Raw genomic sequence first — 24,900 nt, 5'->3', positions numbered from 1 at the left:
TATCCCCTCCTCTAATCCCTCATACACTATATATATATATATATATATCCCCTCCTCTAATCCCCTCATACACTATATATATATATATATATATATATATATATCCCCTCCTCCAATCCCCTCATACACTATATATATATATATATATATATATATATATATCCCCTCCTCTAATCCCCTCATACACTATATATATATATATATATATCCCCTCCTCTAATCCCCTCATACACTATATATATATATCCCCTCTAATCCCCTCATACACTATATATATATATATATATATATATATATATATATATATATATATCCCCTCCTCCAATCCCCTCATACACTATATATATATATATATATATATATATATATATATATATATATATATATATATATCCCCTCCTCTAATCCCCTCATACACTATATATAATATATATATATCCCCTCCTCTAATCCCCTCATACACTATATATATATATATATATATATATATATATATATATATATATATCCCCTCCTCTAATCCCCTCATACACTATATATATATATCCCCTCCTCTAATCCCCTCATACACTATATATATATATATATATATATATATATATATATATATATATATATATCCCCTCCTCTAATCCCCTCATACACTATATATATATATATATATATATATATATATATATATATATATCCCCTCCTCCAATCCCCTCATACACTATATATATATATATATATATATATATATATATATATATATATATATATATATCCCCTCCTCTAATCCCCTCATACACTATATATATATATAATATATATATATATATATATATATCCCCTCCTCTAATCCCCTCATACACTATATATATATATATATATATATATATATATATATATATATATCCCCTCCTCTAATCCCCTCATACACTATATATATATATCCCCTCCTCTAATCCCCTCATACACTATATATATATATATATATATATATATATATATATATCCCCTCCTCTAATCCCCTCATACACTATATATATATATATATATATATATATATATATATATATCCCCTCCTCCAATCCCCTCATACACTATATATATATATATATATATATATATATATATATATATATATATATATCCCCTCCTCTAATCCCCTCATACACTATATATATATATATATATATATATATATATATCCCCTCCTCTAATCCCCTCATACACTATATATATATATATATATATATATATATATATATATATATATATATGTATATGTATATATATGTATATGTATATGTATATATATATATATGTATATATATATGTATATATATATGTATGTGGATGATGGGGGAGACAGCACCGATCAAATCAGCATGTGCAGGTGATCATCCGGGAATGCCAACCCGGAAAGGCATGCAGAAATTCAGAAGGGATACAGCACCAAATAGCTGAGGACTCAGGCTGGTAGATGGAGCAAGATTTTATTTGCCATCCATGTGCAACGTTTCGGCAATAAACTGCCTTTTTCAAGCATATCAAACAAAGTGACAATGTGCATATATATATATATAGGAATCACAACATGCTGTGATTGGTTACATAACAGGTGTTATACATATCATTACAATCAATGACCACATCCTATTGGTTAAGTTGTGTTGTCATAGTGATTCAAATACACAAAAGATATAAATCCTAAAGAATATAAAAAACAACCATCAAAACATATATAAGCTTCAGATGTGTTCACTGGGACTTCACTTACATTGATCCATGTCTCCGATTGCATCTTCATCATATAGATCGCATAAGAGATCTAGCGTGCGTGTGTGACAGCTGCGTTTGTAAATAAACAAACTGCGGCTGCGTGGCTCCACATCGTGTAGTTCCGATCAGCTGACCACTATAGGTCAGCTGGTGCAGGAGCGTCATAGATGTCCGGGATCAGAACAAAATGATCCGCGCAAGCGCCAACTGCCTGCGCATGCGTGGTGTGTCTACATGGGTCATCGTATATCGGTGAATCGACCTGCGCATATCAAATGCGCCTGTCGATACCCGAAGTGCGCCTGACCAAAAAACGCACCGCATAGTCTATAATACATATGAGTCTGAATAGACTTCTATACATGTATTACTCAAGACGAATTTATTTTAACCACGGGCATCTATATTGATACCAGCACAGAAATATGTCACAGGAAGATGTCCTATTGAAACAAGGATCAATGTATCATAAACTATATTTAAATCATAGAATCTGTAATTATGCAAAAGAAAAAAAACTTTTTTTTCTCAGGAGTCCTCAGTGAATCCATCCTCCGCTGTAATCTTCATATAGAGTGGTGATAAATAATAGGTGAAGTGAATCTAAAAAAATATACATAAAAAAATATTTTAAAATATTATCGTAGAAAGATATCCAAAAACCTCATGTTGTCACTTGTAAACATTAAATATAAGGATCAGGTGAAAAAAGGGGGAGTGAAAACAAAAAGTATGTAAATAAATGAAAAAAAAGGGGGGAAAAAAAAGTAAAATAAAATAAAGTAAAATAGAAGAAAAAGAAAAGAGGTGAGAGAAGAAAAAAGGAAAAAAGAAAAAAAGAACAGAGGGAGAGAAGAGGGAAAGGAAGGGGTGTGATTTAAGGGGAAAAAGGAGAAAGGAAGAAGAAAAAAGGGGGAAAAAAGGGACAAAGAGAAGGGAAAAAAAAAGGGGGGGGGGGGGGGAAAGAAAAAAAAAAAAAAAAAGAAAGAAGGGGAAGAAAAAACGAAAAAAAGGGGGGAAAGAAGAAGAAAAAATAGAGGATGACCTAAATGCCTACATAAAGGGTTTCAAGCCAAAATCCATATTCAATCCCCTTTGGACACATCGTGTCTAATGTATAAATCCATTTAAGTTCTTTCTGGCGCAATAGTTTCTCCCTGTCACCCCCTCGTCTTAACACAGGTACATGATCTATAATGCGAAATCTTAGCTGACTAATACTATGACCAAATTCCAAAAAATGTTTAGGTAGTGGGAGATCAACCCTCTTAGTCCTAATAGAAGATTTATGACCATTTAATCTTATCCGGCATTCATTGGTGGTTTCACCTATGTAATAAAGCCCGCATGGGCAGGTCAACAAATAGATTACAAAGGAGGAGCGGCATGTATATCTACCATAAATCTTGAATGGTTTGCCTGTATGTGGGTGATTAAATGAATCGCCCTTTAACATAGAATTACAATGACTACAATTTAAGCAGGGAAAATTGCCCTGTTTAAATTTTTGTGTACCTTTATCTTTGAATGAGCCGACATCAGATTTAATGAGACGGTCTTTAAAACTGCGTCCCTTTCGGTATGCCATTATTGGTGGCTTGTCTAAGCCAGTAGTCTTACTCACGAGTGACCAGTTATGTCTAATAATGTTAGCTATAGCCTGGCTATTAACTGAATACGTAGACACAAATGGTATCCTATCTGTGGGTTGTTTAGGGGTACTATGTAATAGAGTGGATCTCTCGACTTGTAAGAGTCTATTTGAATGATGGTTTAACAAACGTTGTGGATAACCCCTACGTCTAAATTTCCCCTGCATTTCATCAATTCTTTTAGAGGACTGTATAGGATCTGAAACTATCCGTTTAACACGTAGCAGTTGGCTCCATGGGAGTGATTTAACTGTGGATCTAGGATGGAAACTGTCATATTGTAAAACACTATTCCTATCTGTTTTCTTTGTATAGAGATCCATTGACAATCTACCGTCAGTTACTGTAACAAACGTGTCCAAAAATTGAATCGATGATTCGGACACCACCATGGTGAATTGAAGTTCAGGGTATATACTATTCAGTTCATCAAGGAACAAATGAAGTTGTGACAAAGTACCCGTCCAAATCACGAAGGTATCATCTATGTAACGGAACCAAGTCCGTACATGAGGATACCATCGTGATTTGTAGATATAAGTTTCCTCAAATTCCGTCATATATACATTTGCATACATTGGGGCCACATTGGACCCCATGGCCGTTCCCCTGTTTTGGACATAGAAGTCATCCCCAAACAGGAAATAGTTCCGTCTGAGGATGACCCCAATAGGTCCAAAACAAGGGAACGTGCCCCTGCAGAGAGATCAGTGGATAATAGGCAATTGGCGACCGCCTGGATATATATATATATATATATCCCCTCCTCTAATCCCCTCATACACTATATATATATATATATATATATATATATATATATATATATATATATATATATATATATATATAATATATTAGTGTATGAGGGGATTGGAGGAGGGGATATATATATATATATATATATATATATAGTGTATGAGGGGATTGGAGGAGGGGATATATATATATATAGTGTATGAGGGGATTGGAGGAGGGGATATATATATATAGTGTATGTGGGGATTGGAGGAGGGGATATATATATATAGTATGTGGGGATTGGAGGAGGGGATATATATATATATATATATAGTGTATGTGGGGATTGGAGGAGGGGATATATATATATAGTGTATGAGGGGATTGGAGGAGGGGATATATATATATATATATATATATATATATATATATATATATATATATAGTGTATGAGGGGATTGGAGGAGGGGATATATATATATATATATGTGTATGAGGGGATTGGAGGAGGGGATATATATATAGTGTATGAGGGGATTGGAGGAGGGGATATATATATATATAGTGTATGAGGGGATTGGAGGAGGGGATATATATATATATATATATATAGTGTATGAGGGGATTGGAGGAGGGGATATATATATATATATAGTGTATGAGGGGATTGGAGGAGGGGATATATATATATATATATATATATATATAGTGTATGAGGGGATTGGAGGAGGGGATATATATATATATAGTGTATGAGGGGATTGGAGGAGGGGATATATATATATAGTGTATGTGGGGATTGGAGGAGGGGATATATATATATAGTATGTGGGGATTGGAGGAGGGGATATATATATATATAGTGTATGTGGGGATTGGAGGAGGGGATATATATATATAGTGTATGAGGGGATTGGAGGAGGGGATATATATATATATATATATATATATAGTGTATGAGGGGATTAGAGGAGGGGATATATATATATATATATATATATATATATATATATATATATAGTGGAGGAGGGGATATATATATATAGTGTATGAGGGGATTAGAGGAGGGGATATATATATATATATATAGTGTATGAGGGGATTAGAGGAGGGGATATATATATATATATAGTGTATGAGGGGATTAGAGGAGGGGATATATATATATATATATATATATATATATATATATATATATATAGTGGAGGAGGGGATATATATATATATATATAGTGTATGAGGGGATTAGAGGAGGGGATATATATATAGTGTATGAGGGGATTAGAGGAGGGGATATATATATATATATATATATATATATATATATATATATATATATATATATATATATAGTGTATGAGGGGATTAGAGGAGGAGATAGATAGATATAGATATAGATATAGATATAGATATAGATATAGATATAGATATAGATATAGATATAGATATAGATATAGATATAGATATAGATATAGATATAGATATATATATATATATATATATATATATATATATATATATATATATATATATATATTAGTCCCGTCTCTATCCTCGTCCCGTCTCTATCCTCGTCCCGTCCCGGTGTGTGTGTATGTGTATGTATATGTGTATATATAATATATTATACACATACACACACACACGACGAGGATAGATATATATATGGGTTTAGAGGAGGAGATATATATGTGTATGAGGGGATTAGAGGAGGAGACAGTGTATATATTGCATTTATTACAGTATGGATTAGGGATCGACCGATTATCGGTTTGGCCGATATTATCGGCCGATAATCACGATTTTCGGCATTATCGGTATCGGCAATTACCTTGCCGATAATGCCCCGGCCCTATTGCCTCCCCATCCCCGGTTTTATAATTACCTGTTCCCGGGGTCAACGCTACTTCTGGCTCCTCCTGCGTCCTGCGTTACGCTGTGCGCAATGACGAGTGATGTGACGCGAGGTCACCACCAGTGCGCACAGTGACAACTCAGGAGGACGACACTGGAGCCAGATGTAGAGTGGACCCCGGGCCCGGGAACAGGTAATTATAAAATCGGGGATGGGGGAGGCAATGGGACCGGGTGGTGCGGTAGGGGGCGCGGTGTGTCGGGGGGGGCTTTGGCGGTGATAGGACAGGCTGGGGGAGAGAAGCGGGTGGCGGCGGTCTATGGGGGGGTTGGGGGATGGGTAAATGGCCGATAACTTATATCGGAATATCAGTATGTTATCGGCTATCGGCCCTAACCTCCACAGATTATCGGTATCGGCCCTAAAAAAACCGATATCGGTCGAACCCTAGTATGGATCCATCTCTGGCCACTTTCCATAACTCTCAATTTTTGTCTTTCCCTTAGATCATGGGGGCTGTCTGGGGCCGGAGGATCGCGGGGGTAGAAGACATCGATATCCAGGCAAACTCTGCGTACCGCTACCCACCCAAATCTGGTGAGTAACCCTGCTCTATTTTTTTTCCAACCAACAGCTGCCTGGGCATGCTGTGAGTTGTAGTTTTGCAACAGCTGGAGGCACACTGTTTGGGAAACATTAACCCCTTAAGGACCGTTTTTTTTTTTTCGTTTTTGCATTTTCGTTTTTTGCTCCTTGCCTTTAAAAAATCATAACTCTTTCAATTTTGCACCTAAAAATCCCTATGATTGCTTATTTTTTGCGCCACCAATTCTACTTTGTAATGACGTCAGTCATTTTGCCCAAAAATCGACGGTGAAACGGAAAAAAAATCATTGCGCGACAAAATTGAAAAAAAAACACAGTTTTGTAACTTTTGGGGGCTTCCGTTTCTACGTAGTACATTTTTTGGTAAAAATGACACCTTATCTTTATTCTGTAGGTCCATACGGTTAAAATGATCCCCTACTTATATAGGTTTGATTTTGTGGGACTTCTGGAAAAAATCATAACTACATGCAGGAAAATTCATATGTTTAAAATTGTCATCTTCTGACCCGTATAACTTTTTTTTTTTCCGTGTATGGGGCGGTATGAAGGCTCATTTTTTGCGCCGTGATCTGAAGTTTTTAACGATACCATTTTTGCATTGATAGGACTTATTGATTGCTTTTTATTCATTTTTAAATTATATAAAAAGTGACCAAAAATGCACTATTTTGGACTTTGGAATTTTTTTTGCGCGCACGCCATTGACCGAGCGGTTTAATTGGTGATATATTTTTATAATTCGGACATTTCCGCACGCGGTGATACCATATATGTTTATTTTTATTTACACTGGTTTTTTTTTTGAAAAGGGGGGGGTGATTCAAACTTTTAATAGGGGAGGAGTTAAATTATCTTTCTTCACTTTTTTTTTTTTGACTTTTTTTTTTTTTTGTAGTGTTATAGGTCCCATAGGGACCTATAACACTGCACACCCTGATCTCTTACACTGATCATTATTATCCCATAGGGACCTATAACACTGCACACATTGATCTCTTATACTGATCATTGTTATCCCATAGGGACCTATAACACTGCACACACTGATCTCTTATACTGATCATTATTATCCCATAGGGACCTATAACACTGCACACACTGATCTCTTATACTGATCATTGTTATCCCATAGGGACCTATAACACTGCACACACTGATCTCTTATACTGATCATTGTTATCCCATAGGGACCTATAACACTTCACACACTGATCTCTTATACTGATCATTGTTATCCCATAGGGACCTATAACACTGCATTCTCATAAGAAACCAGTGATCAACGATTCTGCCGCATGACTGCTCATGTCTGGATCTCAGGCACTGAGCAGTCATTCGGCGATCGGACAGCGAGGAGGCAGGTAGGGACCCTCCCGCTGTCCTATCAGCTGTTCGGGATGCCGCGATTAGCCGCGGCTATCCCGAACAGCCCGACTGAGCTAGCCGGCAACTTTCACTTTTAGCCGCGCGGCTCAGCTCTGAGTCTGCGGCTAAAGGGTTAATAGCGCGCGGTGCCGCGATCGGTGCTGCGCGCTATTAGAGGCGGGTCCCGGCTTCACTATGACGCCGGGCCCGCCGTGATATGACACGGGGTTACTATGTAACCCCGCGTTATATCAGAAGAGCAGGACCAAGGACGTACCGGTACGTCCTTGGTCCTTAAGGGGTTAAAAAGGTACTCCGTTGGAAAACTTTTTTTTATTTGATTAACTGGTGCCAGAAATGTAAACAGATTTGTAAATGACTTCTATTAAAAAATATTAATCCTTCCAGTACTTATTAGCAGCTGTATACTACACAGGAAATTCTTATCTTTTTTGGATTTTTCTGTCTGACCACAGTGCTCTCTGCTGACACCTCTGTCCATGCCAGGAACTGTCCAGAGCAGGAGAAAATCCCCACAGCGAATCTACATTGCTCTGGACAGTTCCTGGCATGGACAGAGGTGTCAGACAGAAAAGAAATCCAAAAAGATAAGAATTTCCTGTGGAGCATATAGCAGCTGAGAAGTACTGGAAGGATTAAGATTTTTTAATAGAAGTAATTATCAGCTGCTATATGCTCCACAGGAAGTTCTTTTTGTTTTGAATTTCTTTTCTGTCTGACCACAGTGCTCTCTGCTGACACCTCTGTCCATGTCAGGAACTATCCAGAGCAGGATAGGTTTGCTATGGGGATTTGTTCCTACTCTGGACAGTTCCTAAAATGAACAGAGGTGTCAGCAGGGAGCACTGTGGTCAGACAGAAAAGCATGGAGCATACAGCAGCTGATACGTACTGGAAGGATTAAGATTTGTTAATAGAAGTAATTTACAAATCAGTTGATTAAAAAAATAAAAAGTAAAATAATTGTTTTCCAGCGGAGTACCCCTTAATATTCCCACACAATCAAAATTACTGGAATTTTTGTATTTCCTGATATGTATAAATGTATTTATAACTTTTTCTTTATTCATTGTCTTCCAGGAAACTATTTTGCTAGCCATTTCTTTATGGGGGGAGAAAAATTTGAGACTCCACATCCCGAGGGCTATCTGTTTGGGGAAAATAGTGACCTCAATTTCCTTGGAAACCGCCCTGTCCAGGTAGGTTACCGTATTTTTCGCCCTATAGGACGCACCAGCGTATAAGACACACCCAATTTATAGGTGCAAAATAAAAAAATTTAAATAAAGATTCTGAACCCAACAGTGGTCTTCAACCTGCGGACCTCCAGATGTTGCAAAACTACAACTCCCAGCATGCCCGGACAGCCAACGGCTGTCCGGGCATGCTGGGAGTTGTAGTTTTGCAACATCTGGAGGTCCGCAGGTTGAAGACCACTGGTATAGGAGGTAGTTCTCACGTGTCCCCGCCACTCGGGACGCGTCACCGGTGTCCTGGATGTCGCTCCATCGCTGTCGCCGCGTCCCCGTGGTGTCCCCGACGCACCGTACTTCTTCTTCCCCGGGATCCACGCTCTCCGTTGCCGTCATCACACCGCTACGCATGTCGCTACGCACGCTGCTCTTATTGGATGACTGCGTGCGCGACAACGTGATGACGTCGAAGGAGAGCGCAGGGGATCCCGGCACGGAGCAGACACCGAGGAGGCAGGTAAGGTCCCTCCCGGTGTCCTGTAAGCTGTTCGGGACGCCACGATTTCACCGCGGCGGTCCCGAACAGCCCAACTGAGCAGCCGGGTTAGTGTCACTTTCGCTTCAGACGCGGCGGTCAGCTTTGATCCTCGCGTCTGAAGGGTTAATACAGGGCATCACCGCGATCGGTGATGTCCTGTATTAGCTGCGGGTCCCGCCATTGATGGCTGCAGGTATTCGGCGTATAAGACGCACCAACTTTTCCCCCCCAGTTTTGGGGAAGAAAAAGGGCATCTTATACGGCGAAAAATACGGTATATGTGCAGATGTCTTCAAGGAGGGGGTTGTCCAACAGCGCCACACCTATCTGCTTGTGGTTTCTAGTATTGCAGCAAATTCACTACTGCAGTACCGGATGCGACACGTTGACAGGAGTGGTGCTGTTTAGACATGTCAATTGTTTTGATCAATAGGGGTTTGAGTACTCTGACCAATAACGTGCTCTTCTCCCAGCTAGTTCTAGTTAAGCAAGGAAAAACGTACAATGTAAGTCTATGGGATTGTCTCGGTCAGCCGCGCTTTTTATTTTATTTTTTCCCCCGCTCGTTCTAACAATTGGTCGGGGTCTGAACACTCAGACTCCGACCAATCAAAACTTTTGGCATGTCTCTAAAACATCGCAGACACAAAGGGATACATTCAAAGTAAATCAAGTAAAGAGGTCCACTGGTATCAAAATCTCAAAATATACACCCAAACAAAAATGAAAGCCATAAGGGGACCTTAAGGTTAAAAAAAGTAACTTTATTTCATGAATATTTAAAGGGGTACTCCACTGGAAAACATTTTCTTTTAAATCAACTGGCTCCAGAAAGTTAAACAGATTTGTGAATTACTTCTATTAAAAAATCTTAACCCTTCCAGTACTTATCAGCTGCTGTATAATACACAGGAAGTTCTTTTCTTCTTGAATTTCCTTTCTGCTTGACCACAGTGCTCTCCGCTGACACCTCTGTCCATGTCGGGAACTGTCCGGAGCTGGAGAGGTTTGCTATGGGTATTTGCTCCTACTCTGGACAGTTCCTAAAATGGACAGAGGTGTCAGCAGAGAACATTGTGGTCAGGCAGAAAGGAAATTCAAAAAGAAAACCACTTCCTGTGTATTAACAGCAGTTGATGAGTACTGGAAAGATTATGATTTTTTTTTTTTTTTTTTTTATAGAAGTAATTTACAAAACTGTTTAAATCCAAAATACATAAAATTTCATGAGGCATAGATAGAAACGGTGGGATATGGCGAAGGGGTGCAATTGTGTGTCACCCCAAACAAAAAATATTATAACATACAGATATATATAAAATATATATATGTGGGATATGCATGTGTTAATACTATTATATTATTACAACTGTGCATTAGGTTCCTGCCCTCTCTTGTGTGTGTGTGTGTGTGTGTGTATAATATATATATATATATATATATATATATATTATACACACACACACACAAGAGAGGGCAGGAACCTAATGCACAGTTGTAATAATATAATAGTATTAACACATGCATATCCCACCGTTTCTGTCATATATATATATATATATATATATATATATATATATATATGACAGAAACGGTGGGATATGCATGTGTTAATACTATTGTATCATTACAACTGTGCATTAGTTTCCTGCCCTCGTGTGTGTGTGTGTGTGTGTGTGTGTGTGTGTGTATGTGTGTATATATATATATATATATATATATATATATATATATTCTATCATTTTTTGTTTGGGGTGACACACAATTGTACCCCTTCCCCATATCCCACTGTTTTCTGTCTATGCCTCTTGCAATTTTATGTATTTTGGATTTAATTATTCATGAAATAAAGTTACTCTTTAAACCTTATGGTCTATTTATGGTTTTTGTTTTTGATAGGGTGTATATGTCTCTTAAACATGCGAAAAGTTTATTTTAAGCGACAGGTACATTTTAAAGAAGGCGGCCATGTTTTTTTTCTAGTTCAGGAAAACTCATAAAGGTCAAGTTCCAGCTAGTTGGATTTCTTAATTAAAAGGATCCTTTTAATCTGTGTAAATAACTTTTTTAAAGTCTACCTCCTGACCCCCCTCAGTTGGGAGAAATGTGTGGTAGTTTGTTGCAATCTCTGTCCTGTGGCCCCATTATAAATATATGGGGCTGCTCAGAGAAGCTGGATGAAGATCGCAGCAGACCGGGGATTAGAGCCTTCTACTGTGCACTCCTTCCTGCTTGTTCTCCTGATCAGTGGGGGTCTCACACTGACTGATCAAAGCTTTTGACATGTTTCTGTGACATGTCTTCAGAACAGTTTTTTCCAACCAGGGTGCCTCCAGCAGTTGCAAAACTATAACTCCCAGCATGCCCCGACAGCCGAAGGCTGTCTGGGCATGCTGGGAGTTGTAGTTTTGCAACAGCTGGAGGCACCCTGGTTGCGAAACACTGCATTAGAAAGAACCTCTTGTACGAACACAGTTTGGAAACAAAAATTAATCTAGAATATAAGTTTATACCTCAAGGACACAGTTTGGAAACATCCTCTTTAAACGGGCACTGTTTGTTTCACGTTGACTCTATAACACAGCTTGTTTCACGTTGACTCTATAACACATCTTGCATCAGTGTTAGCAGGATTATGGCACAACAGGTTTTGAGCCTTTGTCCCCATTCTCTGTTCAGATCTTGAATCCAGTGAGAAAATAAAATATTAGAAAGCTGCAGAACTTTTCCTTCTCTCATGCCCTATGGAGTCCAGGCTCCTGTATGATCCAGACCTCTCAGAAGTCTGTCTATATTTTCTTTCCAGTTCCCGTACCTGACCCCGGCCCCCCATGAACCGGTGAAGACCCTACGTAGTCTGGTGAACATCCGTAAGGATTCCCTGCGTCTTGTCCGGTAATGATGGCTTTAGATCAGCGCTCTTCTGTCTCCAGGGTCATCACACACGCGTATGTACAGAGCACTGACCACTTCTGTTTGTTTCCAGATACAAAGAAGGAGCAGACAGTCCGCTGGAGGATGGAGGAAAACCCAGAGTCCTTTACGGTCTTGAATTCACGTTTGACGCAGACGCCCGTGTGGCGATCACGGTTTACTGTCAGGCTAGCGAGGAGTTTGTGGGGGGGATGGCAGTGTAAGTAGAATCATGGCTGAAACCTTAGTAGTTGACAGTGACCTCTACAGGCTGGGTGACGTTACTGCGACATCCCAACCAACAACTCGTAGTTACCTCTCCTGACCATCTCATGTCTTCACTTGTGTCCCAAACAGGTACAGTCCCCGCAGCCAGGCCCTACAGTCCCAGACGGTTTATTATAAGCGCGGACTGAGCCAGCACTTTTCCCTGCCTGCATTTAAAATGGACTTCAATGACTGGAAGGATGAGGAGGTGAGTGCTGCATGCCCTGTACTGTTACTGTAGAGAACCAGCCAGCACCCTATTACTTTACTAAGAGAGTAGTGGAAGCATGAAATGGCTTTCCTGCAGTGGTTGCTGAAAATACAGTAAAGGAATTTAAGCATGCATGGGATAGGCTTAAAGAGTACCTCTCATGATCTTATAACATTTTATAATCCTTCCAGTCATAATAAACCACCCCCTGTCTTTTATTTTTATTATTTGTTAGTTTTCTACCTTGATATTGCTCTGTAGTTTCTGCTCAGTCTCAGTCAGATTCACAGACTGGGAAGGGACGTTCCCCAGCAGGCGTGACATCATCTGAAGCCATACAGGGGAGAACCTCCTCACTCTGCTACACACAGCCCAGAGCAGTTCAGTGTGAGATGAGCTATGATTGGATAAGGCTGCACCCCCCCTTTCCCCCGCCACCCTCAGCATTTCCTGCTTTTGGACTTCTGCAAGGGAAGCAGGAGTACAAAGTTTGTGCAAGAGATGGGGAGGGGGGAGAGACACCTGGTGGCAGATTTTTTTTTTTTTAACACAAAACATAGAAAACCTCCAGTTTTTTTTTTTTTTTTTTTAAACTAATTACATAAGGAGTGCAATAGCAAAAATTTGTTTTAATGAGTGCCCATTTAATGGAAACATTTTTTTTTTTTAATCAGCTGGTGCCAGAAAGTAAAACAGATTTGTAAATGACTTCTATTAAAAAAAATTTGTCCTTCCAGTCCTTATTAGCAGCTGTATGCTACAGAAGAAATGTTTTTTTTTTCTTTTTAATTTTTTTTTTTTTGTCTTGTCCACAGTGCTCTCTGCTGACACCTCTGTCCAGGTCAGGAACTGTCCAGAGTAGGAGCAAATCCCCATAGCAAACCTATGCTGCTCTGGACAGTTCCTGCCACGGACAGAGGTGTCAGCAGAGAGCACTGTGGACAAGACAAAAAAGAAATTAAAAAAGAAAAGAATTTCCTCTGTAGTATACAGCTGCTAAAAAGTACTGGAAGGATTAAGATTTTTAAATAGAGGTAATTTACAAATCTGTTTTAACTTTCTGGAACCAGTTCATTTATAAAAAAAAGTTTTCCACCGGAGTACCCCTTTAACTCCTTAAAAACCCATGACGTACCGGTACGTCATGAGTCCGCTCCCAATCTATAATCGTAGCTGGTCGGGCCCGGCCTCTAACAACTGCCGGGACCCGTGGCTAATAGCGCGGCATTGATCACGTTGCCGCGCGCTATTAACCCTTTAGATGCGGCGTTCAAAGTTGAAAGCCGCGTCGAATGTGAAAGCATGCCGGTTAGCTCAGGGAGCTGTTCGGGATAGCCGTGGCGAAATCGCGGCATCCCGAACAGCTTACAGGACAGCAGGAGGGTCCCTACCTGCCTCCTCGCTGTCCGATCGCCGAATGACTGCTCAATGCCTGAGATCCAGACATGAGCAGTCATGCGGCAGAATCATCGATCACTGGTTTCCTATGAGAAACCAATGATCAATATAATAGATCAGTGTGTGCAGTGTTATAGGTCCCTATGGGATAACAATGATCAGTATAAGAGATCAGTGTGTGCAGTGTTATAGGTCCCTATGAGAGCTATAACTCTGCAAAAAAAAGTGAATAAAGATCATTTAACCCCTTCCCTATTAAAAGTTTGAATCACCCCCCTTTTCCCATAAAAAAAAAAAAAAAAAACACAGTGTAAATAAAAATAAACATATATGGTATCACTGCGTGCGGAAATGTTTCGAATTATAAAAATATATCGTTAATTAAACCGCACGGTCAATGGCGTGCGCGCAAAAAAATTCCATCAATAAGTCCTATCAATGCAAAAATGGTACCCCTAAAAACTTCGGATAACTGTGCAAAAAATTAGCCCTCATACCGCCCCATACACGGAAAAATAAAAAGTTTTATAGGGGTCAGAAGATGACAATTTTAAACAAATACATTTTCCTGCATGTAGTTATGATTTTTTCCAGAAGTGCGACAAAATCAAACCTATATAAGTAGGGGATCATTTTAACCGTATGGACCTACAGAATAAAGAGAAGGTGTAATTTTTACTGAAATATGCACTGCGTAGAAACGGAAGCTCCCAAAAGTTACAAAACAGTGTTTTGTTTTTCTTTCAATTTTGTCGCACAATGATTTTTTTTTTTTTTCCGTTTCGCCGTAGATTGTTGGGCAAAATGTCATTAAAAAGTAGAATTGTTGGCGTAAAAAATAAGCAATCATATAGATTTTTAGGTGCAAAATTGAAAGAGTTATGATTTTTTAAAGGCAAGGAGGAAAAAACGAAAATGCAAAAACGGAAAAACCCTCGGTCCTTAAGGGGTTAAGGCGATCATTTATATAAGATAGGGATTGTCATGAGGCTTTCCTTTTATATAAGATAGACATAAGGCTATCCTTCATATAACAGAGGGCCAGGGACTATTCATAGTATTCAGAATATTGGGCAGATTAGATGGCCCAAATGGTTCTTACATTCTATGTAACCGATATCTATCTTGTCCCCAGCTGAACTTTGACCTGGATAGAGGGGTCATTCCTCTGGTCATCCAGGCTGTCGTGGCTGAGGGCGGAGGTAAGTGAAGATCTACTGCACATGGAACTGATCTCTACGTCTTCTAAATAGGCATTATAGGGGGATTTATCTATTTTTTTTTTTTTTTGGGGGATAGATTTTGGTTCAAAATTGTTGTTTATTTTGCTACTTTTTTTGGTGCGTTTCGCTAAAACTTGTAACTTTTTATACACTAGTTTTCTGGTGAAAGTATTGATGCATTCCCTGCTATATGTATTGAGGGAGGGTAGCTATAATAGATGAATGAATAACATGATGCTGCTCCTTTTATACAGAGGGATCAGGACACGCTCACGTCCTCTTGGCTGCATTTGAAAAGGTAAGACAGTGGGTAATGCCCCCGTAACAATGTATTAATTGCAATTAGATTCATAATATCTCCTCTGCATAAGCCAGTTTTTCCTGACCAGGGTGCCTCCAGCTGTTGCAAAACTACAACTTCCAGCATGCCCGGACAGCCGAAGGCTGTCCGGGCATGCTGGGAATTGTAGTTTTGCAACAGCTGGAGGCACCCTGGTCAGGAAACACTGGTGTAAGCAGTAAGACAGATATCCCTTGTGTCCTCCCTGACACTGTTCTCTTCTTTGCAGCACGTCGATGGTAGTTTTTCGGTGAAACCTCTGAAGCAGAAGCAGATAGTAAGTACTAAGACTGCATCTGTCCAATGATTTGGTTTTAAAGGAATACTGTAGTGGAAAATATCTTATTCCCTGTACCCGAAGGACAGGGGATAAGTTATAGACCACTGGGACGCCCCGCGATCTCCTGTATGGGATCCCGGCAGTCCGCAGGAAGGGAGCATTCCGTCCCCACGTGACGCAGTGGCTGACATTTGCCCTCCATGTATCTCTATGGAATACATGGTGGGGGGGGGGGGGAGGCGTTTTGGCCACTGCATCATGCGGTGAACGGACACGCCCCCTTTCTTTGGACTTCCGGGGCCCCATACAGGAGATCACGGGGTTCCCTGTATGGATCCTTCCTAAGCATGTCCATTACTGTTTGGCAGGTAAGTACTAAAGACCCCTTATGGTGGATAACCCCACGGGATGGAGACCTCTATAGCGGGATGGTGACCTCTGTGGTCATATTGTGACTATTACAGAGAGACCAATGCAGGTTATGAGATTTAGTAGATGCCTGGCCGCCATTACTGACCCATGTGGGTTGTGTGTGTGTGTTTACAGGTAGATCGAGTGAGTTACTTGCTACAGGAAATCTACGGAATTGAAAACAAGAACAACCAGGAAACTAAGGTAAGTGCGGTCATCTTCTATTATAGCAGAGCCCTTACAGCAGTGTTTTTTTTAACCACGGTGCCTCCAGCTGTTGCAAAACTACAACTCCCAGCATGCACGGACAGCCGAAGGCTGGCCGTGCATGCTGGGAGTTGTGGTTTTGCAACAGCTGGAGGCACCCTGGTTGGGAAGCACTGCCTCACAGAATGGTCATTGGGCATGTGGCAGCGTCTGGTACTGCAGCTCGGCTGTGTTTTCTTAAATGAGCTTATAAGGGTATTCTGGCCCTAGACATCTTATCCTCTACCCAAAGGATAGGGGATAAGTTGTCTGATCGTGTCGGTCCCGCCGCAGGGGACACCCGCAATCTCTCATGCAGCGCCTCTTGTCATCAGCCTCACTGAACGAAGATCGCTCTGTGTCTGATGACTCGCTATACAGGGGCCGGAGTATTGTGACGTCATGGCTCCACCTCCTCGTAATGTCAAGCCCCGCCCCCTCAATGCAAGCCTATGTAAGCCAGCGGTGGGACCCCACGATCAGACATCTTGTCCCACTATCCTTTAGATTGGGGATAAGATGTATAAGGCCCGAGTACCCCTTTAACTGCAATACAAGTGGCACGCTAATGGACATCTTCGTGTCCGGTTCATCTCCAGGACCCTCGTCAAAATCACACGGATTACCGATCCGGTTATTACTGCTAAACCTCATTCCTAATATTTATTGTTGTTTAAAACTTTGTGTCCCCCGCAGCCCTCCGAAGATGAGAACAGTGACAACAGCAACGAGTGCGTGGTGTGCCTCTCCGACCTGAGGGACACGCTGATCCTGCCCTGCCGACACCTCTGTCTGTGCAACTCGTGTGCCGACACCCTGCGCTACCAGGCCAACAACTGTCCCATCTGCCGACTGCGTGAGTCACACAGCAGGTTATAGAGGACAACTACAGGTCTCTGTAGTAATAACCTGTCTCTCTATACTGGCGAGATACATACCAGGATTGAGTCCAGTCTTCATACAAATGTTCCCCATTAAAGGGGTTGTCCAGGATTAGATAAACGCTGCTCCTTTCTTGTTGAAAACAGCACCACTCCTGTCTAAAGGTTGTGTGTGGTATTGCAGCTCGGCTCCATTGAAGTAAATGGAGCTGAGTTGCAGTATTACACACAACCTGTACATAGGACAGGTGATGTTTTCACAAGAAAGGAGCAGCATTTTTTGTAATCTTGGACAACCCCTTTAAAGGAATACTCTGCCCCTAGACATCTTATCCTTTGGATAGGGGATATGATGTCAGATCAAGGGGGTCCCGCTTGTGACATCACAACCATGCCCCCTCAATGCAAGTCTATGGGAGGGGGCCTGCACCCGACGCTCTAAACGAATGACGGGTGCAGCAGGGAGATCACAGGGGTCCCCAGCGGCGGGATCCTTGTGATCAGATATCTTATCCCCTATCCTTTGGATAGGGGATAAGATGTCTAGGGGCGGAGTACCCCTTTAAATATATGCCCCTATAAGGCTCCTTTCACACTACAGGTATCATCCTGTAAAAACCTCCGTTAATACTCCTGGCAGAAAGTCCTGAAAACGGCCATCAAAAAATCCCATTCATGTCAGTGGCATTTTTTTGACCATCCTTTTGCATCAGTTATGTCCGTTTTTACTAATGTCCGTTATTTTATTCCGGCACAAAAGATGGCGCGTGCGCTAATTTTTGGTCCGGCAAAAATAATGGTGAAAAAACGGCCATTAAAATTTAACATTGAAGTCTATGGGAAACAGATGTTCAAAAAAAAACATCTGTTTTCATCCGTTATTGTCCGTATTTTTTTTTTTTTACATCCGTATTTTGTACTGAGCATGCTCAGTACAGTTTAACAGTTAAAAATCTGATTAAAAAAACAAACGGATGTAACTGGTAATAACGGAAGAACAACATCAGGTTTTTTAAGAATAAACCTATGAAATATATTGGATGATGGTCATCAGTTATCATCCGTTATTACCAGTTATTGCCTCCATTTTTTTTCCATCCGTTATTGTAAAATAACAGCAGTAAAAAAAGCAGGATGATACCTGTAGTGTGAAAGGGGCCTAATAATAAATACCCAGACAGTGCTCTTATATCATTTTACCATATGTTGTGTTTTTTTTCACAGCTTTCCGTGCCTTGCTGCAGATCCGTGCCGTGCGGAGGAAGCCTGGACCCCTCCCCCCCATTTCCTTCAGCCCGGTACTGGCCCAGACTCTGGATCATGATGACACGTCTGTAAGTGGGAGCTCTTGTCTGTATTGTTGGGTTGGGGGGGTTTAACACATCTGACGGGTTTCTAATATAGGCTCTTCCTCTTGTAGGGTGCAGATAACATCCCTCCAGGGTTTGAACCCATCTCTCTGCTTGAGGCTCTAAATGGGCTCCGCTCTCCTCCCGCCACTGCCCCCCTATATGAAGAGATTCCTTACAGCGAGGGCCTTCCCGCGCGGGGGCCCCCGGACAACTCTCATCAGAAAACCAAACATGTGAAGACTCCGGACAGGTGAGAGCGCGCCCCCTTCTTTGTTTTCACCATTAAAGGGGTTATCCAGGAATAGAGAAAAAGAGCGGATTTCTTTAAAAAAAAAAAAAAAAAAAAACGCGCCACTTCTGTCCTCAGGCTATGTGTGGTATTGCAACTTGGCTCCATTTACTTGAATGGAACTCAGCTGCAATACCACATTCAACCTGGAAACACACATGGCGCTGTTTTGGGAAGAAATCTTCTCTGTTCTTCTAATCCTAGATAACCACTCTGTAATACCCCTGTGCTGTCTTGCTTTGTGTTAACACTTTCACACTTATCATCCCTCAGTGGTCTGCGATCTCCGTCGTCTCCCATCCATGAAGAGGACGAGGAAGTGACGGGAGTCTGTGACGCAGAGAGGCCGGCCTTAGTCGGGTCCCTCAGCGGAGACTCTTCACAGATAGAGGTGGGTGTTCTCTCCCTGAAGTAACAATGGTCTCCCTATGCTTACAGAGTGTCTATGTGGGTTGCCTGTAGGTGGCGTTAGAGTTAAATTATTTCTTCTAAAGCAGTGTTTTCCAAAGAATGTCTCCAGCTGTTGCAAAACTACAACTCCCAGCATGCCCGGACAGCCAAAGGCTGTCCGGGCATGCTGGGAGTTGTAGTTTTGCAACAGCTGGAGACACTCTTTGGAAAACACTGTCCTAGAGAACCACTATTCTTCTTAGATAAAGCACAGTCCCAATGTTAGTGAGATCAGAAAAGGGTGGGGTTTATGTAATTTTGGTTCAAAGTGGGAGCATTTCCGCTTCGGCAGTGTTTAACTCTTTGCTGTCTTGTAGAATATCTCCTCTGCTGACACTCCAGAGATCGTCTCAGCACATCGAGGTAAGAAGCCTTCATACTCACATTAAAGGTGTACTCCACCGGACAGTGTTCAGAACATTTAGTTCCGAGCGCTGTGCGTGCTTTGCGAAGGTCGGCCACGCCCCCACGTGATGCCACGTTTTGCCTCCTCAATGCAAGTTTATGGGAGGGGGCGTTGACGTCACGAGTGGGCGTGGCCAAACGCCACAGTGCTCGCACAGCGTTCGGAACTACATGTTCAGAACGCTGGCCAGTGGAGTACCCCTTTAACTTATCCCAAGATTAGAAGTTATCCCCGATCAACAGGATTGGTAGTAAGTATCTGATTGCTGGGATCCCACTTGATCATGAGAACAGAGGCCCCATTGTTCCAGAGTAAGTGCAGTGCACATGCTCAGCCACCACTCCATTGACTGTATATAGGACTTTTGAACATGGCCAAGTGCAGCGCTCAGCTATCAATAAAGGTCCAATAAAGAGTCATTGGAGAAGGGATAAGGTAACTCTGTTCTCGTGATTGGTCGGCGTCCCACTTATGTGACACTTGTGACCTACCCTGTGGATGGGGGGTAACTTTTAATATTGGGAGAAGACATTTGCCTGTGTTACCAGGTAACCGTTAAACCCATCTATACATAATGTAATTGTCCTCCGTAGGATCTCGATCACAGTCTCAGATCGATGAGCCGATTGAAAGTCCAGATTCCCAGGAGCTGAAAGAAGATGAAACCCAAGACGTATCAGGTGAGGCCTCCTCATTTTTAAGACAGAGTACAAGTACTGATACATTTTATTTATTTTTATTTTCCAAGTACTCGCCGATACCAATTTTTCTATGTCATGACAGTGTGTTTTTTTTTTTTTTCCCAATTTTTATTAAGGGCTTTTTTTATATAATTTTTTTTTGATTTTTAAAAGGGGGTGTGATTCAAACTTTTATTAGGGAAGGGGTTAATTCACATTTATTTTTTATTTTTACACTTTTATATAATTTTTTTTACACTTTAAGTCTCCATAGGAGACTACTACATGCAATCTGTAGATTGCTCACACTGATCAATGATATGCCATAGCATAGCAGTGATCAGTGTTATCATCGCTCCTTTACTACTGCCTTCCATGGATGGCTGCAGTAAAGGAGTGACAATTGGACGGCACGGAGCACAGTAAGGGATCTCCAGCCGTCCTTTCAGTTGATCAGGACTTCACCGTAGTAATCCCAATCAGCATCCTTGAGCTAACCGGCAGTTAACTTCAGGACTTTTAGACGCCGTGATCAACTTTGATTGCGGAGTCTGAAAGGTTAATGAGGAACATCACCGCGATCGGTTCGGCATTAGCCACAGGTCCTGGCTATGATGCACGCTCAGCTGCAGCGTGTGCTGCATAGTTTGGCACCTCTGTGATACCTGCCAGTGGGGGTCCTGCTGATGAGTATCAGATTAGGTATTGGGGCCATTTGCACGAGTACAAGTACTCATGCAAATCTCCAGTATTGGTCCAGATACCGATACCCGTATCGGGACATCCCTAAATAAAGTAATGTTACTACTATTTCTGGTCTTTCATGCTTTGCTTCTGATGCAAACCTCTCTGTTTTTTTATTCACTGCCTCACTTTGTGTAGTGTGCATCCTGTAATGGACTTCCTGTTTCTGCTGTCCACTCTAGCTGGGAATTCAGCCAACTCTCTCTGTCCCATTATACCTTCTTGACTATAAGCCTAACACACACTTACACTCACAGGAGCCTCTCACATAGTGGGTGGGAGATAGAGTTGGCTAAATTCCCAGCTAGAGTGCACAATAGTAAGTTCATTAGAGGATGTACACCAGGCAGGAAGTGGGGCAATAAAGACAACTGAGAAGACAGTTTGCATCAGAAGCAGAAGAAAAGCATGAAAGACTGGAGAATGGTAGTAAAGTAGCTTTATTTACCAATATATTGTCATTTATTACATTCGGAAACAGGTTTCATCTTTGGAAAACCCTGTTATTTCTATCGGCCCGTATAGCAGTATTTCCCAACCAGGGTGCCTCCAGGTGTTGCAAAACTACAACTCCCAGCAGGCCCGGACAGCCTTAGGCTGTCCGAGCCTGCTGGGAGTTGTAGTTTTGCAACAGCTGGAGGCACACTGGTTGGGAAATGCTGCTATACAGGGCTGCTAGTGCGCACATTTTGATTGTGAACGTGTCCTGGGGTCCCGTGTTACGTCATAATATTCTATATAAGACTCTTTGTTGTCTCTGCTGGAAATGAATATTGTTCTGTGTTCATTGCAGCGCTGGGTCCAGATTCCTGTTCTATTGGGATTGATGAGTGACGGGTGAGTCCTTCCTCCTTTATACACATCTAGATAGTTTGAGCGCAGGACGGGTGTCTAATCTAATTCCTCTAAAATCTTTAGTACATCTCTGAGGAATAATACAGGATAAAGGGGTATTCCGACTCATAACACTTATCCTCTCCTGCCGATGGTAACCGAGCGCTGTTCTCATCTATCTCTGACAGATCTATAGACGATGAATGAAGTACTGCTTTCTGCTCCATTCTGTGGTGACACTTGGATCAGACCCCTGTGGATATAGGGGTTAATTGTTATAGGTTGGACTACTCTTTTAACCCCTTAACAATCCTAACAGTTTTACCTCTAAAATGCTGCAGTCAATAGCGACAGCTAGATGTAAAGAGTTTGAAAGAAGGAGCTCCCTCTGTCTGACCATCAGTACCCTGCATTGCGAATGGTTACCATGACAGCCTTGGGGCCTGACAAAGGTCTGTCTTCGGCTTTTGCAATCTAGTCCTAATAGGTTGCATGTCAGTGGAACAATGACAGGCAGCAGTCCTTTTTGAATGCTATGTATTCCAATGCATTGTAGTAGCGATCGGATGATTGCTCCTTCTAGTATCCTAGCGGGACAAAAAAGCACACCCAACGTTTTTTAATTTGCAAAAAAAAAATGTGTACAATTTTTTTAATGGTTTAAAAAAAATATTGACAAAATTCTGTTTGGTGTCTCTGCTATTGTTATAGCCAAGAGATTTAAAATAAATTAATAAAAAATTAATTAATAAAAAATAACAATTCAAAACATTCATAATAATAAAAAAAACAAAATCTATACAAAGTGACTTAATATTTACTTTGGTTTAATCCTATATATTTTTTATTTTTTTTCCTCCTTCAGATGTGATTTCCAACCAAATCATTGAACAAAAATTCCTTCTCGCTGCGCCCCCCACACACTGTTCTCCGCACCGGGGGGGGCGTTCCGGGTTGTGGCTCGATCTCTTCTCCAATCGTGTACATTCCAGAGGGGCCGGTAGTGTCGCCTCCCACATTGTATCTCAATCTGTGGCCCCATCTGTAGGCGATCTACACTACAACGTGCCAGGCTGTATATAAATGTCCGTTTTTAGTGCCCGCTTGATGTGCCATGTGACAGCGTATATATTGTTACTGTGCCAGCCTTGTGTGCAGCTGTGAGCGTGGTGCCACATGTGCCAGCCTGCATGTTTGCATTGCAGTGTGTACATATTGGTAGTCGGGGGCTTGGACGTTTTCTTCCCAGAAGGCCCAGTGACTAAGGCAGCAGCTCATCCCCCTTTTTCTGCACTTTGTAGGTGACTTGTCACTATGGCTGCCGCCATGCCACTCTCCCGATTGGCCCCGGGCTCCCTATAGCTAACTCGCCCATTGTTCTTGATGATGTAGCCATAAGGTTTAGGATGCCAACGGTTTGTTATCCCCAAGCAATAGGATAGGAAATAACAAGCTTATAGGTGGGACCCCTGCCGATCCTGAGAACGGGGTAGGGGCCACTACTGCATTAATTCTCTGTGAGGCCGTTGAATGTTTCAGATGGCATTTTGAGGTTTATAAATTATAGGCGACAACCCTCGTGTTGTGGTTATGGGTGGGCATACTAGATGTCACCCAGATGTCCCCCAAAAAAATAAAAATAAAGCCTGAAACAATTAAATGTTTTTAGCTTTATTTAAGATGACTCAAGGACTCTTTATACTACAGGGCAGTGTTTCTCAACCAGGGTGCCTCCAGCTGTTGCAAAACTACAACTCCCTGCATGCCCGGACAGCCTTTGGGAGTTATAGTTTTGCAAAAGCTGGGGGCACCCTGGTTGAGAAACACTGCCCTATAAGGATATTTTGTTTTGATAATGGCTCCACCTTAGGCCAGGTCTCCATGATGATACGGCGTCACTGAATTTGCCACGATTTGCGGCACCGCAGAGACCCTGCCCTTACAGAGGACACTAACTCAAGCGGCTATTAACCCTTTATGCTGCTCATTTGAATGTTTTGGCCGTGAAGGGGTTAAGCCTGTATACTTGACTACAGGAAGGTTATTACTACAAACTCCGGAAAATGACTGTTTATAAAAAATAAAAATAAAATGATTTTTGTCCATTTTAAAAGAGAATATCGTGTAATAAAAGAATAAATTCTTGACAAAGCTTCAATTCTGTGACATCTCTTATTTTAAACCCCAGTGAAGACTTTGACCAATGACGGACATGGTTGCTCGGCAGTGGGTATGTG

At 41.3% G+C, this 24,900-nt stretch overlaps 1 protein-coding gene across 1 annotated transcript in view; it reads left to right on the top strand.

Moving 5' to 3' along the window:
• MGRN1 (mahogunin ring finger 1) overlaps positions 1-24,821 on the top strand; it is a 27,425-nt gene extending 2,604 nt beyond the window's left edge. Inside the window, exons 2-18 of the mRNA XM_056534327.1 lie at positions 6,519-6,609; positions 9,088-9,206; positions 12,545-12,633; positions 12,725-12,871; positions 13,009-13,126; positions 15,663-15,729; positions 16,005-16,048; positions 16,320-16,367; positions 16,917-16,985; positions 17,724-17,883; positions 19,133-19,242; positions 19,329-19,510; positions 19,823-19,940; positions 20,317-20,362; positions 20,999-21,085; positions 22,623-22,666; positions 23,529-24,821. Of these exons, the coding sequence (XP_056390302.1) occupies positions 6,522-6,609; positions 9,088-9,206; positions 12,545-12,633; positions 12,725-12,871; positions 13,009-13,126; positions 15,663-15,729; positions 16,005-16,048; positions 16,320-16,367; positions 16,917-16,985; positions 17,724-17,883; positions 19,133-19,242; positions 19,329-19,510; positions 19,823-19,940; positions 20,317-20,362; positions 20,999-21,085; positions 22,623-22,663 (1,533 nt within the window). The 5' untranslated portion in view covers positions 6,519-6,521 and the 3' untranslated portion in view covers positions 22,664-22,666; positions 23,529-24,821. The remainder of the gene's footprint in view (positions 1-6,518; positions 6,610-9,087; positions 9,207-12,544; positions 12,634-12,724; positions 12,872-13,008; positions 13,127-15,662; positions 15,730-16,004; positions 16,049-16,319; positions 16,368-16,916; positions 16,986-17,723; positions 17,884-19,132; positions 19,243-19,328; positions 19,511-19,822; positions 19,941-20,316; positions 20,363-20,998; positions 21,086-22,622; positions 22,667-23,528) is intronic.
• Positions 24,822-24,900: the final 79 nt, after the last annotated feature.

The sequence above is a fragment of the Hyla sarda genome, chromosome 8, assembly GCF_029499605.1.
Source record: "Hyla sarda isolate aHylSar1 chromosome 8, aHylSar1.hap1, whole genome shotgun sequence".
NCBI classification, from domain to species: domain Eukaryota; kingdom Metazoa; phylum Chordata; class Amphibia; order Anura; family Hylidae; genus Hyla; species Hyla sarda.
The sequence above is the reverse complement of the archived record's forward strand: the minus strand, read 5'-3'. Positions and strand labels throughout refer to the sequence as shown.